Source organism: Girardinichthys multiradiatus, chromosome 18, assembly GCF_021462225.1.
Source record: "Girardinichthys multiradiatus isolate DD_20200921_A chromosome 18, DD_fGirMul_XY1, whole genome shotgun sequence".
Taxonomy (NCBI): Eukaryota; Metazoa; Chordata; class Actinopteri; order Cyprinodontiformes; family Goodeidae; genus Girardinichthys; species Girardinichthys multiradiatus.
Window position 1 is genome coordinate 13,899,597 of NC_061810.1, and position 14,704 is coordinate 13,914,300.

The 14,704-nt window shown below is 41.2% G+C and overlaps 2 protein-coding genes across 4 annotated transcripts in view; one reads left to right on the top strand and one right to left on the bottom strand.

Annotated features, from left to right (window-relative positions):
- git1 (G protein-coupled receptor kinase interacting ArfGAP 1) overlaps nt 1-14,704 on the bottom strand; it is a 43,012-nt gene that overhangs the window by 21,819 nt on the left and 6,489 nt on the right. For 2 of the 3 annotated variants that reach the window (XM_047392655.1, XM_047392652.1), the window contains exons 3-14: nt 14,518-14,630; nt 13,326-13,431; nt 10,640-10,726; nt 10,376-10,506; nt 10,177-10,271; nt 9,224-9,266; nt 8,730-8,756; nt 5,922-5,970; nt 3,550-3,622; nt 2,388-2,485; nt 1,749-1,860; nt 1,344-1,468 (exon numbers count right to left, since the gene is read on the bottom strand). In XM_047392655.1, coding sequence (XP_047248611.1) covers nt 1,344-1,468; nt 1,749-1,860; nt 2,388-2,485; nt 3,550-3,622; nt 5,922-5,970; nt 8,730-8,756; nt 9,224-9,266; nt 10,177-10,271; nt 10,376-10,506; nt 10,640-10,726; nt 13,326-13,431; nt 14,518-14,630 — 1,059 coding nt within the window. The remainder of the gene's footprint in view (nt 1-1,343; nt 1,469-1,748; nt 1,861-2,387; nt 2,486-3,549; nt 3,623-5,921; nt 5,971-8,729; nt 8,757-9,223; nt 9,267-10,176; nt 10,272-10,375; nt 10,507-10,639; nt 10,727-13,325; nt 13,432-14,517; nt 14,631-14,704) is intronic. The other variant, XM_047392653.1, reaches the window with a different exon arrangement.
- ankrd13b (ankyrin repeat domain 13B) overlaps nt 9,584-14,704 on the top strand; it is a 96,499-nt gene continuing 91,378 nt past the window's right edge. Inside the window, exon 1 of the mRNA XM_047392658.1 lies at nt 9,584-9,634. Coding sequence (XP_047248614.1) covers nt 9,599-9,634 — 36 coding nt within the window. The 5' untranslated portion in view covers nt 9,584-9,598. The remainder of the gene's footprint in view (nt 9,635-14,704) is intronic.

Sequence of the window (14,704 nt, forward strand, 5' to 3'; positions counted from 1 at the left end):
GCTAGTATGGCACAGAAATCCTTAATATAAAAGCACAACTCTACAGATTATGGTTTCTTCCGAGATGGAACATCCAAGAATAGACTTGTTTGTGTGATGACTTCACTCAGTAAGAAAATTACACTTTTTTAGGTTACCTTTTCTTGAAAATAAGCCATAAATGCACATAAATGTCAATGACAAATGATTGGGGCATACTTTTAGCTTCTCCCACAAAAATATTGATGCAATCACATAGGCAACCATTTTTATTATTACTGACAGTAGGGAAAATACCAACTATTTACAATAAGCAAAATAGGACAGTCTTTCCTACAACAGATGCTAGGGCAGAAGCAGGGGAGCTTGGAGGGTCTAAATTAAGAATCGTGGAAGACACCATACATGTGGAAGGGAGATTCTGGATAAAAAAAAAAAAAACACACACAACTTAAGTACTTCCACAACACGTAATAGCAACATGAGACAGCGAAGTAAAAATACAAGCAGTGCACATTGATGCTAACTAGACATCTTTTTGTCTTCATGCAGGAGGCAATGGCTTTACTTCCAGAGCAAAGTAAACTCACCACCAATGGGTTGACTAACATAAAAGATGCTTAAACTCACAAAACATTCACCACCACCTATATGGAATCCAGTAACGCAGTGGCAGAGTCGTCTCAACTCTTACTTCCATTACTCGCTGGTTGGTACACGTAAATGCCGTCCATTTGGTCAAACCACTTCCAATATTTTTGGTTCGAATCAGTCCGGCTGTCCTTGATGTTCCGGTAATCGCTTTTCAGCGTTTTAAGCTTCTCACGACATTGCATTAGTATTTGTTTATACCTGTGAGCAGCCAGCAAGGGAGTCCCTCTAGTGGCGCAACTAGGGACGCCGCCTCCTACCAATCAGCGACTGACATTCTTCTGACGCTGGGTTTTCTGCCTAACTCAGCTCGTTTGGAGCACCAGGCAAGTAGGCACTAAAAAAGCAGCTGGTACCAAGTAACCATTACCAATGACAAACTAAAAACCGAGTAGAGCTGTACTGAGTAGGTACTAGTGGAAAAGGGCCATCACAGTCAAGTGCCTTGCCCATGGGCACATCGATGTGACAGGGAGAAGCTGGAATTGAACTCACAACTGTACAATTGCAGGTCACCTATTCTACCCAGTGATCCACAGTCATCCCTCAAATCCAGAGCTTGTAATAATAGCATCAACTGATACATCAACCGGATAGAGCTTCAGGGAACAGAAGCGCCTTTGACAAAAAAAATAATGCAGCATAAACTGGAGGACATAAGATTTGTCCGTTTTTTCCGGAAGACGAATGAGAACGTGTTTCCAGTGCTGTACCTTGGCACGATTACTGCGTTGTGTGTTGTTGTTGTTCTGGGTGGTCAGCTCGCTGTCTGTGTCCTCATCAGAAGCTACGTTGTCGTAGTCGTGCTCGTCATCATCTATGCCCAGATCCAGTGGGTCTGATGAAGAGAGAGCAGTGGTCAGTTCATGAAGATTTCATCAAACCTTCGACTCAGTTTTGCCTTTACTTGGTAACACTGTAAATGACACTGGTAACAGCATGCATGACAAAAATGATTCAAACTGAATCTTTCCAACACTTAATAGTGAGTCTGCTTTGTGTTTTTTATAATATGAATATATTTCCATTGCTATAGTAACAATACTTTGTTTTCTTCCCACTATTAAGTCTTCACATGTTTAAAGGCTATTCTGCGTAAACATTCCTCCCAGTCTCACCAGTAGGGCTGCTGAGTCCTTTCCCCTGCTGTCTCCGCTTGGCATCACTCAGGATGTCAATGATGAGCGTAGCAAACTCCCGAGCGTTGAAACGGGCCAGCTTCTGACGACCCTGAGGGACAAACAGTCCGAACTGATACCGACACATTCACACCCCACTACTGCCTCCTACAATCCAGTCAAATTTGCATATATCTATTGCAAGCTGTGTGGAGCACAATCACAGCGCAGGCCACAGCCAGCGGCTCTGTGTCTGAGTGACTGCTGTGGTCAGCTACCATGTGTTGTGGAAAAATACGGTCATACAACACGCACACACACTCCAATACACATCATCATAGCTAGGCTGCAGAGAAACAACTATGTGCAAAAGCATATAAACCCTGCAATTAGGGAAGCTGGCTGGCATTTGAAGGAGACAATAAAGAGGACAATCTGGAGCACAATGTCCGAGTAGAGCTACGATACGAAACACCAGTCTGATGGAGAACATCAGATCGGCCAAAAAAAACAGCACCAGGCCACACAGGAAAGACCACTTCATTTCCACCGACTAGGAAAATCAGTTTCCTTTTTTCTGAGCTCATATAGAAATGTTCAGTCTGCGGGTGCATGAATGAATGAGTGCCCTGTCTTTACCTGGTTTCGTGTGGCAGAGTATTCAGGATTGACCGGCAGGAAGGGGACCGCGCTCCGTTCTGTTACCAGAGTGCTGTGGTTCTGTGTTGTCAACCACACTGCAGACAATAAAAAATATAAATAATAAGTGTGTGTGTGTTAAAACAACAAGGTCAACTCAGCTCGCGCATGCGCAGCCACCCACATCAAACTCACAGTCCAGCCACCCACACACATGGAGACAAAAAGTTCAGGAAAAACTGTACAGAACATTCAGAAGATCAATTTAATAACCTGGTGTGCAGTTAAAGGTGTGTGTTTGTTTGTGTGTGTCTGAGCCACTTACCTGCAGCTCCTCTGTCAGAACATTTTTATTTCTGTTACTGAAAGAAGAGCCCGAAGAAAAAGAGTGGAGGAAGAGGAGGAGGAGAGACTGAAGTATTTGTGAGGCACGTCTGTGTTCCTTCTCTCCTCCTGCCTTCACCACATTTGGCCTTCCTCTTCCTCGAGCACTTTTCCTTCTTCCTCAGTGCTTCCTACAAGCTCGCTCCCTGCTGCATTAAGGTTCATTTTCATTATCTCTGTTTTTTTTCTCCTCGGAACCAAAGTTGATGGACTGGAGGTATTTTGTAAGTTTAATTAGGCACTGGGTTGGTCACAGTTATCCAGACATATCCAGAGATATACGCTCTCAGTCACACCAGCTGTACATTTAAAGTTTCGTGAGATACCAGCAAAAAAGCTGAAGGGATCAGAGACTCGTGTAGGGCTGTCCCTTCCCCAGCTGTCGCAGTCCACTGCTGGTTAGCTGGCTGAAAGGAAGGTGCTACGTTTTATTTGTACTTACAAAAAAGACCAGCTTGGCTATTTTGCTTCTTCGCAAAAAGCAAAAAACTACCAACATATGGAAACCTGAGGCGCTTGGCCCATAATTCTCATTAAGGTAGCTCTGTTTTAAAACACGCAGTTGACAGCAACTGAGATGGTTGGCAAGACATTTGAAGTAGAAGCGGTTAGATTATGTTTTGTATTTATACCGGTAAAATATTTCTACCCAAGATTACCCAAGATACCATGGGAATCTCATACTAGTCCATGCTTGCTTTCACAGCTACCCAGAGGTATACAATTCTCTGACATGACAGAGGACCAAAAACGGTTGGAGTTGAAGGACAGCCCTCACCTGCGTCGTTCTCCCTGCGATCCACCTCGTCATACACGTCCATAGCAAGTTCCTCAAACAACCGGTTGTTGAGCTGCAACACAGAAACAATTTGCCCATAAATCCATTAGTACATGTCTAAAGGAAACATCAGGGTAGGATTTATGAGGCTTGAATGACTAGACCTCAACAAGACAAAATTTACTTGGGCAAGAAAGCAAAAATTTGGTGCAACATCAAGAAAAGTCTCACATTTATTTTCCTTTAAGCTAAATTCTTTCTTTCATAACAGAGATAACCCTTAGCCCCTCACTGTTTGATATCAAATCAGACTTCCTGTTTCAGCCAAGTTAGGATTACTAAAATTATTTCTATTTGGTAAATGTCAAAATAATAATATTTTGTAAGCTAATTTGTATTACTTGTACTGCCACCTTAATGTGGAGGAGGGGTTTGAGTGCTCGAAAGATCCTAGAGGCTATGTTGTCGGGGGTTAAATGCCCGTTAAGGTCTCCCATAGCAGACAGGGTCTGGGTGACGGGGCAAACAAAGAGCGGTACAGACGCTTTCATGAAGACTACTACAACGAGGCATGTGACGTTGCCCGGTACGGCGAAGCCGGGGTCCCACCCTAGAGCCAGGCCTGGGGTCAGGACTCATCGGCATGGTAACCATGTTACTTCTCGCGGGACCCCGGCAGGCCAAGCCAGATTGAGAGACGGAAGGCCATCCCCCAGTGGGCCCACCACCTGCAGGGGGAACCATGGGGGACTGGTGCAAAGAGGATCGGGCAGGGGCCCAAGGGATGTGGAATGTTACCTTGCTGGAGGGGAAAGGAGCCTGAGCTTGTGCGGGAGGTCGAGAGATATTGGCTAGAAATAGTCGGGCTCACCTCCACGCACACCGGGGGCTCTGGAACCCAGCTTCTTGAGAGAGGCTGGACTCTCTTCTACTCTGGAGTGGCCCGTGGGGAGAGGCAGCGGACTGGGGTGGGTTTGCTTGTTGTCCCCCAGCTCAGCCGTCTCGTGTTGGGGTTTACCCCAGTGGATTAGAGGGTAGCATCCCTGCACCTTCGGGTCGGGGAGACTAGAGCTGTCCACTGATCACCGCCTGGTGGTGAGTTGGATCCGCTGGATGAGGAGGAAGCCGGACAGACTTGGCAGGACCAAGCGTATGGCGAGGGTCTGCTAGGAACTCTGGCGGAGTCCTCACCTCCAGGAGAGCTTACTGATGCATAGTGTTCCCTATTAGGAAGAGGTCTTACTTTTATCCCCACACAGGGTATTGATAAGAACCAAAACCTGGTCAGATTCCAAACCAGACATGATTTACAAAAATACCACAGGAGAATAAAATTGGCCATTTATTATAAAGATAATGAGGATAATTATATTATTAACAACCTTTTATGCCAGATTCTGATTGGTCTCCCCCTCCAGGAGCCCTCCTACCAAGACGTAGATTACTCTTCAAATTTAAACTTTCCTTGAGTGACATCATGGAAAAATAAATAAATGAGCCAAAATATCAGGAGAGGATTGTGCGCCTGCAAACGTCTTATTGAGCCTTGCTAAGAATTTCCAGGTGCCTGAAGGTGCCACCTTCATCTGGTCAAATAATTATATGCAAACATAAAAATCATGGGCATGCCCTGCCATCACAACCACACTGGTGAGGAAGGAAATGTGCTAAAGCCGGTAAGAAAGTCATTATCCATAGCAAAATAAGACCTGTGCCTACATGGGCTGAAAGCCACTCAGGAAGGAAGGAGAAACTACCCCCACAGCAGTATAAAAAATGAATTACTTCGGCAAATCCAGTCAGAGACAAGAAATTCTGAAGTCCTGTGGTCTGATGAAACTCCAATGATATCATCTGGCATTATTGTGTTGCATGTAGAGGAAAAACAGTCAAGCTTGCAAAGCTGAGAACACCATTCTAACTGTGACGGATAGGGATGGGGGTATCACATTATGGGATGTTTTGCTTCAGGAGGGACTGGTGCATGTCCAAACAGAAATAGATAGCACCACAAGGAAAGAACATTATGCACAAATATTAAAATAACATTTCAAGATATCACCCACTAGGTTAAAGCTTGGGTCTTCGAAATGGACAGTGAGCCGAAGTATAAGGCATAATTAGTTGCAGAGTGGCTCAAGGAGAGCACAGTCAATGTTTTGGAGGGGCCATCCAAAGCCCTCCCATAAAAACCAAAGTTGGACAAATAGAAAACATTTTGGTAATTCTAAGTGGTCTAAAACAGGAAAAGTTTAATTGATTTAATGTCAATGGCAAAAACTGTAGTGTGTCTTTTTATAAAGTCTATATAAATATCTATTTTCAACCGTAAATGTTTAATTACCAATATGAAAAATCTAAGTGAAACTTACAGCTTGCAGTTTCTTCTTGGCAGCCTTGGCAAGTTCAGAGAGGTCAAGACTAAATTAAAAAAACAAAAACAAAATGATAGTCGAAACAGCATCCATGAGCAGATAGAAAATAAAAAGACAATGTAGGGTGGCAGGAGAAAAACACGACAGAGACAAGAGCAAGGGTTAAGGAGAAAGCACCAGTGTTCTTCTAAGGAAAGGGAAAAGGGAGCAGGGATGATATAAAACCAGATCAAAACCATTCAAGTTTAAGGAGATTGCTGATAATCTGGGTTTTAAAATCCTTTTGTTTTTAAAGCTCTTAATGGCCTTGCCCCTCCCTATCTGTCTGAGCTGTTACATTCTTACACATCGTCACGTTCCCTCAGGTCAGCTGATCAGTTGTTCCTGAAGGTGCCAAAAACAAAATGCAAGCTCAGAGGGGACCGTGCTTTTTCTGTGGCAGCTCCCTAGCTTTGGAATGATCTTCCTTTGGGCATAAGACAGGCCTCTTCACTCATTGTTTTTAAGTCACTCCTTAAGACCCATCTTTTTTCTTTGGCGTTTGGCAAAATCTGAGATGTTTTTACTTGTTTTATTGTGTCTGTACATTAATATGTATTTTATATTCAATCTTTTTCCATTTTGCATTGTTTTTATGATTGTGTACAGCACTTTGGTCCTGTCGGTGTATAAAGTGCTTTATAAATAAAGTTGGTATGGTATGATCAAAGACTGTCACATCTCAGATATTTTTCCTCAGTCACTAGGGGGACTGAAATTAAATGTCAAGTTTTTCTTGTCAAAGTGAAATCTGTCTCGCAAAGCGCTGTGAAGGGGCCTTCAGCTTGTGACTTGATCTTGTGAAACAGGACTAATGCTGGTTATGAGCCCTGAATATGAAGGTTAGTGCTTTAAGCCTGGCATTGGCCATCTCTATTACAGACTTTTATAACGAAGCAAGAAAAGAGATAGCTCTCTGGTTATCCCGTTGCGTTGATAGCGTCGACTAATAAAGACTTGGTTGCCAAAGCATGAAACTTTTAATTAATTTATCTGGCTGCAGCTTGATACTTGGTAGTAAAAAAAATGAATGGTGATTAACTGACACACAACAAATGAATGAATGACTTATAAATACCATGATCGGCATGCACCATGCAAGCAAACGAGCATTGGGGCTGAGCAGGACCGAAATGAGTCGAGAACAGACTGCTGTAAACGACTGGCCATGAGCGTGGTCAGCCGTATGTTAGCAGCAGGAAAGAGTGTTCGCCGAGGCAACGGAGAGAATGACAAGCCACGGATTTTACCGCGCAAAGCAGAGTTGGGAAAAGCTCAAAAAACTCGAAAGCGACTACAAATACATTAAAGACCTCAATGACTGGAGCTGGTCAACCCGAAAGCCATGGCGGTGGTTCAAAATCACACACGCGAGTTGTGAACGGAAGGCTGGTCTGGACCTCACTGTTATATAAAAGGACATGATGTGCGATGGAGAGTTTCTTTTGCTGTGGAATTCGACCCTGAATAGTGGATTCTTTGAGATTTATGCAACACTTATTCTGATTTCAAAACTCAGAGAAGAGTATTATTAAAGCTTTTCTGGCATCAGAACCAGGTTACAATGAAATACAAATGAGAACAGAAATACTGTGCAAAGGGGCGGAATAATCTGCAGTAAATTTACAGATACTTTCATATTAAAAATACTGTAAACTTTTATTGGAAAATTCTGTGAATTATCTGGGAACTGGGGGTCCCTGGGAACATTGAATTTTACCAGTTTTTTGAATGTATAAAATTTATGTTTTATTTTATTTAACAATCGGACAAAACATGAATTTTGAGTAATATTTTAAATGAATTCCCTGATACCACCCATTCAAAGATAAATTATAAAACATTTAAAAAAACTTTCTAAATTTAGACCAAACTCCTTCTAAATAAATCCCATTCAACATATAAATCAAAAAGCATCTGCAGTCAAACTTCTAAACGCTAGCTCCTGTGTTTCTGCCAAACCCTTTCAGGCAACGGCCTCCGTAACCTCCTCCATGACTAAAGCGGCCTAAATACTCCAGTGTGCCAGAAATCCTCTGTAATTTTGATGAAGCAATACAAGCATGAAGTGGGCATGGCTTTTAGGAGCAGGAAGTGTTATATGTGCATCTGATTAAGGAACATCATGGATGACTCAAGCGTACTTGCATGAAACCTGGTTGTTGTCAAGATGATCAAATCCAGATTATGCTCAAATGTTTGTTCCCAAATATATTTCAATAAATCCCTGTTAGGGGCCAACCTTCAATATTTTATAAAAAGTTTCCAACTTTGAAATTTCCTGAAATTTTTCACCCTACTAAAAAAAACAGTTTGTAATCTGTGAAACATTTATTCTTTTCATAAGAATCTTAAAAAAGTGAATTCTTAGTTTACTGAAACATAAATCCCGTCTCATCTCATTCCCGGGGAAACCCAACTCATCATGTTAGATGGATCATTACACTTTTACAAGACATGTATCAAAACTTAGAACTTATAAAATCTTATAAGCTAAGAACAAACTCTGTTGAAATCCTAGGTGTCAAAGTACACATGCAGATGGAAAATCTTCCAGGTGGGATTCTCCTGAGCACACCTTCATCTTTGGAGGTCCCCTAAAACACTATGTCATTTATAAGATAAGGAAAAATGTTTGCTTTGCCTTTTTCTTTTGACTGAACCATATAGTTCTGTGTAATGCAACTGAATCTATTCTGGTGAAAAATGCAGACATATAGAGACTGGAAGTGTTTTGGAACGGAGGAACAAGGAAAGTAAAGATACCTCTGTGTCGGGCACTTAGGACGAGCTCTGGCTCCGCCAAGCGCAGCGAAAGGGAAGAGAGTAGAAGAAGAGTGAGAATAAGGAAGAAACAAAGAGAAAGAAGAAGCCACATCAAAACAGCTTTAATAGTTATAATGAAGAACCGTCCTCCAGTACAGAACAGATGTAAGAGGAGGTAAGATGGCAGCTCAGAAATGAGATTCACTTCAGTAAGATGGGATCAAATTGGCTAAGTTTAAACATTGTTGTTTGTAGCAACAGAAAATATCCAGAAACTCTGAATTGCCTGGTTTAATAAGCCATCACATCACATATATCTCTCTCTACACATCCATTATGGGGACACCATGTGGTGAGAGCAATAAACTGCATCACTTTTAACATCCAAGTGGGTAGCTGCAAGTACTACTACAGATATTCTTCATGCAATCAAATATTTGGACAAGCAATGATGAGATCAGTTTCAAACAGAAAAAAAATGCCGTGGTCCATACCTGTCTGCCATTTGAGGAATGATATAATGCCCGTTTTTGTGATCTAAAAAAGGAGGAGAGGTGGAGACGTTTGATGATTGTTTAAAAGCCACAACAGTACGTACAGAGGCTCTCTAAAGTGTACATCATCGTGATGGAAAAAAATCTTAATATGTCAAAATGATTTGCATATATAATGTGACACATTGTCTTGTAAAATCCCAGACCCAGCTGTGTAAGTGTTCACACTCTTTAAATAATACTTGGTTAAAACACCTTTTCATTCCGTTTCTGCAGCTTTTGCTAGGAGTTGATCATCATCCCACACCTTGATCGGTCAATCTTTGATCACTTTTGTGTTTCAAAACCTATCCACGTCAATCGGATCCTGAGGACATGCTAGTCACCCTAGTGCATGATGCAACCAGCTCCGTAAGTACAGTGCTCTTTTGGTGATGTGCTGTCTTGATGGGTTTTCTATCGTCAAACCCTTTTCAGCAGCTTTGGAGAACTGTCCAGTTTTTTTTCAGTTATTGGTCCATGTATAATGCTGTGGAATTTATTTATTTTTTTCACACTTCTGATGCCTTTGAATAATGAGATCCTCTTTATACTTTGTAATCCCACTACGAGCTAAGGTTTTAGCTAGAGGATGTAAATATCAGAAAAATCCTACCAGGACAGCTGAGCTTTAACTTACCAATACAAAGATGAACGCAATAAGACAGAAGAATGAAAAAAAATCAAAAGGTGGTTCAACAAAGTATCAATTTAAGAGTGTGTACGTTTATGCAACCAGGATATCACAGCTTATTTTCAACTCCTTTTCCCTCAAACAAATTTGTTTTTTCCGACTTGACACGTACATGATTTTCGACACGTTACACGTCACAATTGGCATTTTAACAGGAGCGTATACACCCTTGAGATCCGCTGTAATTGAAGATAACTGTTCGACTGAATGAAAGGATTACCTGGTCTCCGGCCACACAGGTAGAAGGCTAGTCTGTCCGTCAGCTCATACTGACACTCTACCAGGCGCTCTGCTAGCTCAATATGGCCTGCCTGCCTGGAAGGCAAAACAAAAAAACCCACACACAATTCGTTTGACATTTCTACTTAGGCAAGTCATCAAGACAATTATGCTTCCAATGATTGCGTTTTCAGTTGTACCTAGCATAGTCCATTGGTGTGCGCCTGTTGATATCAGGAGCTCCAGGATCAGCACCGTACACAACGAGCAGCTCAGCCTGCAGGATCTGCCCTGCCTTTGCAGCAACATGAAGTGGGGTGGTGCCTTTCTCCTGCAGCATCAGCGGACAGTGCAACAACACAAGTCACATCAATGAGTCTAGCATACAAAGAATTACTGGATGGAGCTGATTACTGCTGGTTTTAAAGATCTAGCAAGTAGATGTTTATTTTTTTTTTTCTGACCGGATGGAAGAAGTTGGCCTGAGCGCCGAGGGACAAGAGGCGAAGACACGTCTCTAGACTCCCAGTCCGCACACTCGAGTGAAGTTGCTAGCAGATAAAAGTGAAGAAGACATGAAGTGAGCAGAAACAGAAAAACGAGGCGGGGAGAGCAGTTTTTTATTAACCTGCTGGAACTCCAGAGCATCAGAGATCATTATACATCCTGCAGTGTCATCCAGAACACACCCTGCGGGGGAGGGGGGTTACGTGTGTGTGTGTGTTTGGGTAAGGTCTATCATCTTATATCTCTTCTCTATTTAAGGTGGGATAAAAGCAGCATTTTTGCTTGCGCATGCTGGTGGACGGTATGTATAGGTCCAGCTTTGCAAATCTGCCCAAACTATTCATAACTATTGTGCGTCTTACAAATCAGCTGAATATAAAGTGATAAAGATAGACTCCAACACGCTAGGAGAATAACAAACTTTGTTTTCCACGCCTTTTCTGAAACAAATCGAGGTTTCGTGTCAACTCTCAGGTTTTATATGAGGGAACTGTTCTTGGTTAATGAGCAGATCCCTGTTTTTAAACGGACCTGTTAAAGTAAAATCCATTATCCCAACGTGCGTGGACAAATCAAGCAGAAGTAAAATGGTTCTGAGTTCAGTCAAAGAGGTAGAATTTGTATTGAGGGCCTCCCCAGCCAAACCACAAAACAGATTCAAAGGAGCTCTTGGTGCAAGCGGAGTAGGCCGGTCTTAGATCGCAAAATGAGACAGATCCGCCTCTAATGACCTAACAGCTCAAATCTAACCACTTTAAAAATCAACCTCAAGGCTGGTTATCATTGAGTAAAATAACACAGCGATCCCAGCAATGCCCATCCCTTCACCCCACCATCTGAGACGTTTGCTTCATAGACTATTCATTTTTTCCCCAAGGTTGAATCTGTAGATCACAGCCAAACATGTCCACGGACGTGTCGGTCAGAAGCTGTCCATTTCTGGTGTCTCTTGCTTTGTGATTAAACTCTTCAAATCTAAGCCTTTTGACCTTGCTCTTTACAGAAGAAAGATACTTCCCCTGACAAATTAGAACTCTTCAGGTTTTAGAAATTTTATGACAGTGAAAGTAAAACAAACATATAAACTGACGGTTGTAGAGTCTAACTGGTGGGTGTTTTTTCAACTTCTCTTTATAATGCTACGGTACAATCTGGGTGTAAACTTAGTGGGACGTCCACTACTGGGACAACTGAGAACAAGACTGTCTTACTTTCTTACAGTGTGATGATGGAGTTTTACATGTTATACTAATGCCTGGTTTACAAGGCAGGATTTTTTATGCCAATTTTTGACCTGATCTTTCCATTCCAACAATCTTAAGGACGCCCTGATTATCGTGATAGATCTTAAGATAATTTGATGAGATACTCCTGCTATGTGTGGTGTGTTAAGAGTGATCTGATGTGCTCTGAAGAACGTTGGAACCGTTCCAACTTCAAATCGAGGATATTTAATATTTTGGATTGTCTTGGCCCGATATCCTATCATCTGGGGTGTTCCCTGAGGATAAACGAGCACGCAGCCTGTTGAATGTGATGTGTAGCCAATCAGAAAGCGAGGTGACAGAAACGTGGATGGAATTACTCTGAAATCCCGTTTGATCCCGAGAGGATATGCGAGATTTCCCGTCTAACATCTGAATGTTTGTGAGTGAAATCTGTACGTGTGGCGTGTTGTGCTTGCTGTGTGGCTGGACACCACACACTGTGGGACCAAACCTGTTATACCTACGATTCTCTAATCGTCATGTGTGGGGTCTCTCATGTTTTGAAAATTAACAGACAATTTTTAAATCTTGCCATGTGAACCAAGCATAAGTTATGTCATTTTTCATCTGAATATGTCCTGCTAATGAAAATCTTAAGATTTGAAAGGGGGAATATTTACTGTAAACTATTTCCTCCAAATATGGCGACCCAGGTTGGACAACCACAAACATGTTGCACAAGTAAATACGGTTTTATAAAAAGAAGCAAATGCAATTTTCTGCAGTGAAGAAGGTTGGCGCTTAAGTTTACTGTGAGCTGCTTTACATCCTAATGCTAATTTGCTGAACTATGAAAAAGACCTTATAAAGAGGAGTTGTGCTTGAAAAAGGATTCATTCTTCCAATGAGGATGTGAAAATTGGTTCAAACTGAAGCCCATAAGCTTTTAGTAATCATAGCATGGTAAGGCAGACAAACCACAAAAAGATTGATTGATAAATTCAACTCTTAACAAAAAAGAAAAAGTACATCAGTGTAAAAATAATTACAATATGAAGTATAACATATGCTCTGAGTAGATTATGAGAAAGCTGAAATAAACTAAGATCCTATGTTACATGCACGTTCACTGGCTGTCAGTAAATGGTGACACCCTGTGAAGAAGAGAGAACATTTAAAGATCTGAGCAGACAACACCCAAGGTGGAAAAACAATAGAGAGCAGTTATTCTGTGAGGACAATACAGATGGTCACTATTCTAAGCATAAAATAAGTATTTTACATATCTGAATTATTTTTTTTATCTAATAGGTATTCATTTCTTTTCAAAATTTCTACAAATGCTTGTAAAAGAAAGAATGCTTTGTGCCTGAAAAGCGCTCATCTTTGGGAAAGAAGCACACAAGAGAAAAGCAGTGAAACATGGAGCTCTCACCTTACTGAGATCCTTAGTAGTGACACCATCATCATCCCGACAAGGGAGCTTGTGCACAAATGCCAGCATCTGGTATTTAGCTCTGATGAACTCTGACTTAGTGGTACTGACCAGGAGAAGAACAGAAGGTGATTAGCAAAAAAAGTTATTTCTCACAGCAACACGGGCTAATCTCAAGATGAACTATGACTAAAAAGATTGAACAACAATGCAACAATCCATCGGCTAGTGATCACAACTCCGAATTACTCCGAATATTGATTGGCTAGCCAAATTGTAAAAAAAATAAAGAAATCGCCGAATAGTAAAAATATAAATTCACTTCTTGTTAAATGTAATAAAACAGAAAAACTAATTTTACGTTCTACAAATGCATCATTTTTTTTTACAAATGCAACATGTACTTTGATATAAATGGAAATTATATTGTATACCCTTCATTTCAGTTGGATTTAAACCTACAACTTCTACCACAGAACCTGCAGCACATTTTCATGGTCAATGTTTGCTACATTATGATTGTTGAATTAAAACACAGTTGGTTTGTGTTATTTTCTTTAGAATATCTGATTTAGCCAACATCAATATCGGCAGGTCAGATCATAAAGAAAACTGGAAATTAGACCCAGCTAGATTACATTGTTCCTTCCACCTTCATACCTTCCTGTCGGGTTAAAAAAAGAGAGAAACTAAATTAATTTCCAGATAAAAAGTTCAAAGTAAATGCTTACTTTCACATTTTGGTTTGGGAACGTCTTCCTGAATAATACTCCTTTGTAGAAGACAAATGATTAATACAATAAACCGGCGAGGATGGGTTACAACCGCCTTTCTATTTGTTCTACTAATCTCTAATGCCATAAGTTTTAAAATGCTGTGACCAATAATGTTTCCAGATTTATGCTAATTAAAAGAAAGGGTAAAATATATCTCCTGCACATCCAATAACTGTTGTTATGACCCTCTCAGAAACATATTTTAACCCAAAAAGGACCGCAAAACGTACTGGAACGAAAGTTCTGAGAGTGGAATAAGGAAGCAGACCCATAAATAAAAGACTTTAAGTAACAGTAGTTTTAAGTAACAGGTTAGTGCAACAGTTTTTCATCATTACAAACATGAATTATGTTCACAGAGGGCCAATAATTTGAGTGTTTGAGTAAATGTGTGCATTTCAAGGTAGTAAACTTACTGGACCTTGTCCTGAGGGTTTGGTTTCCTTCGACCGCTCTGCACCTGCGCAGGGTCCAGGAGACTGTGTTCCCATATGGAGTTGGCCCCGTTACAGGCCAAAGTCTGAACCATCTGAAACGAGTTGATTCAGTCAAGGTTCATCATCATAAATCCAGCTTAACTTTTTCTGCTTTCTCCTGTTCTCT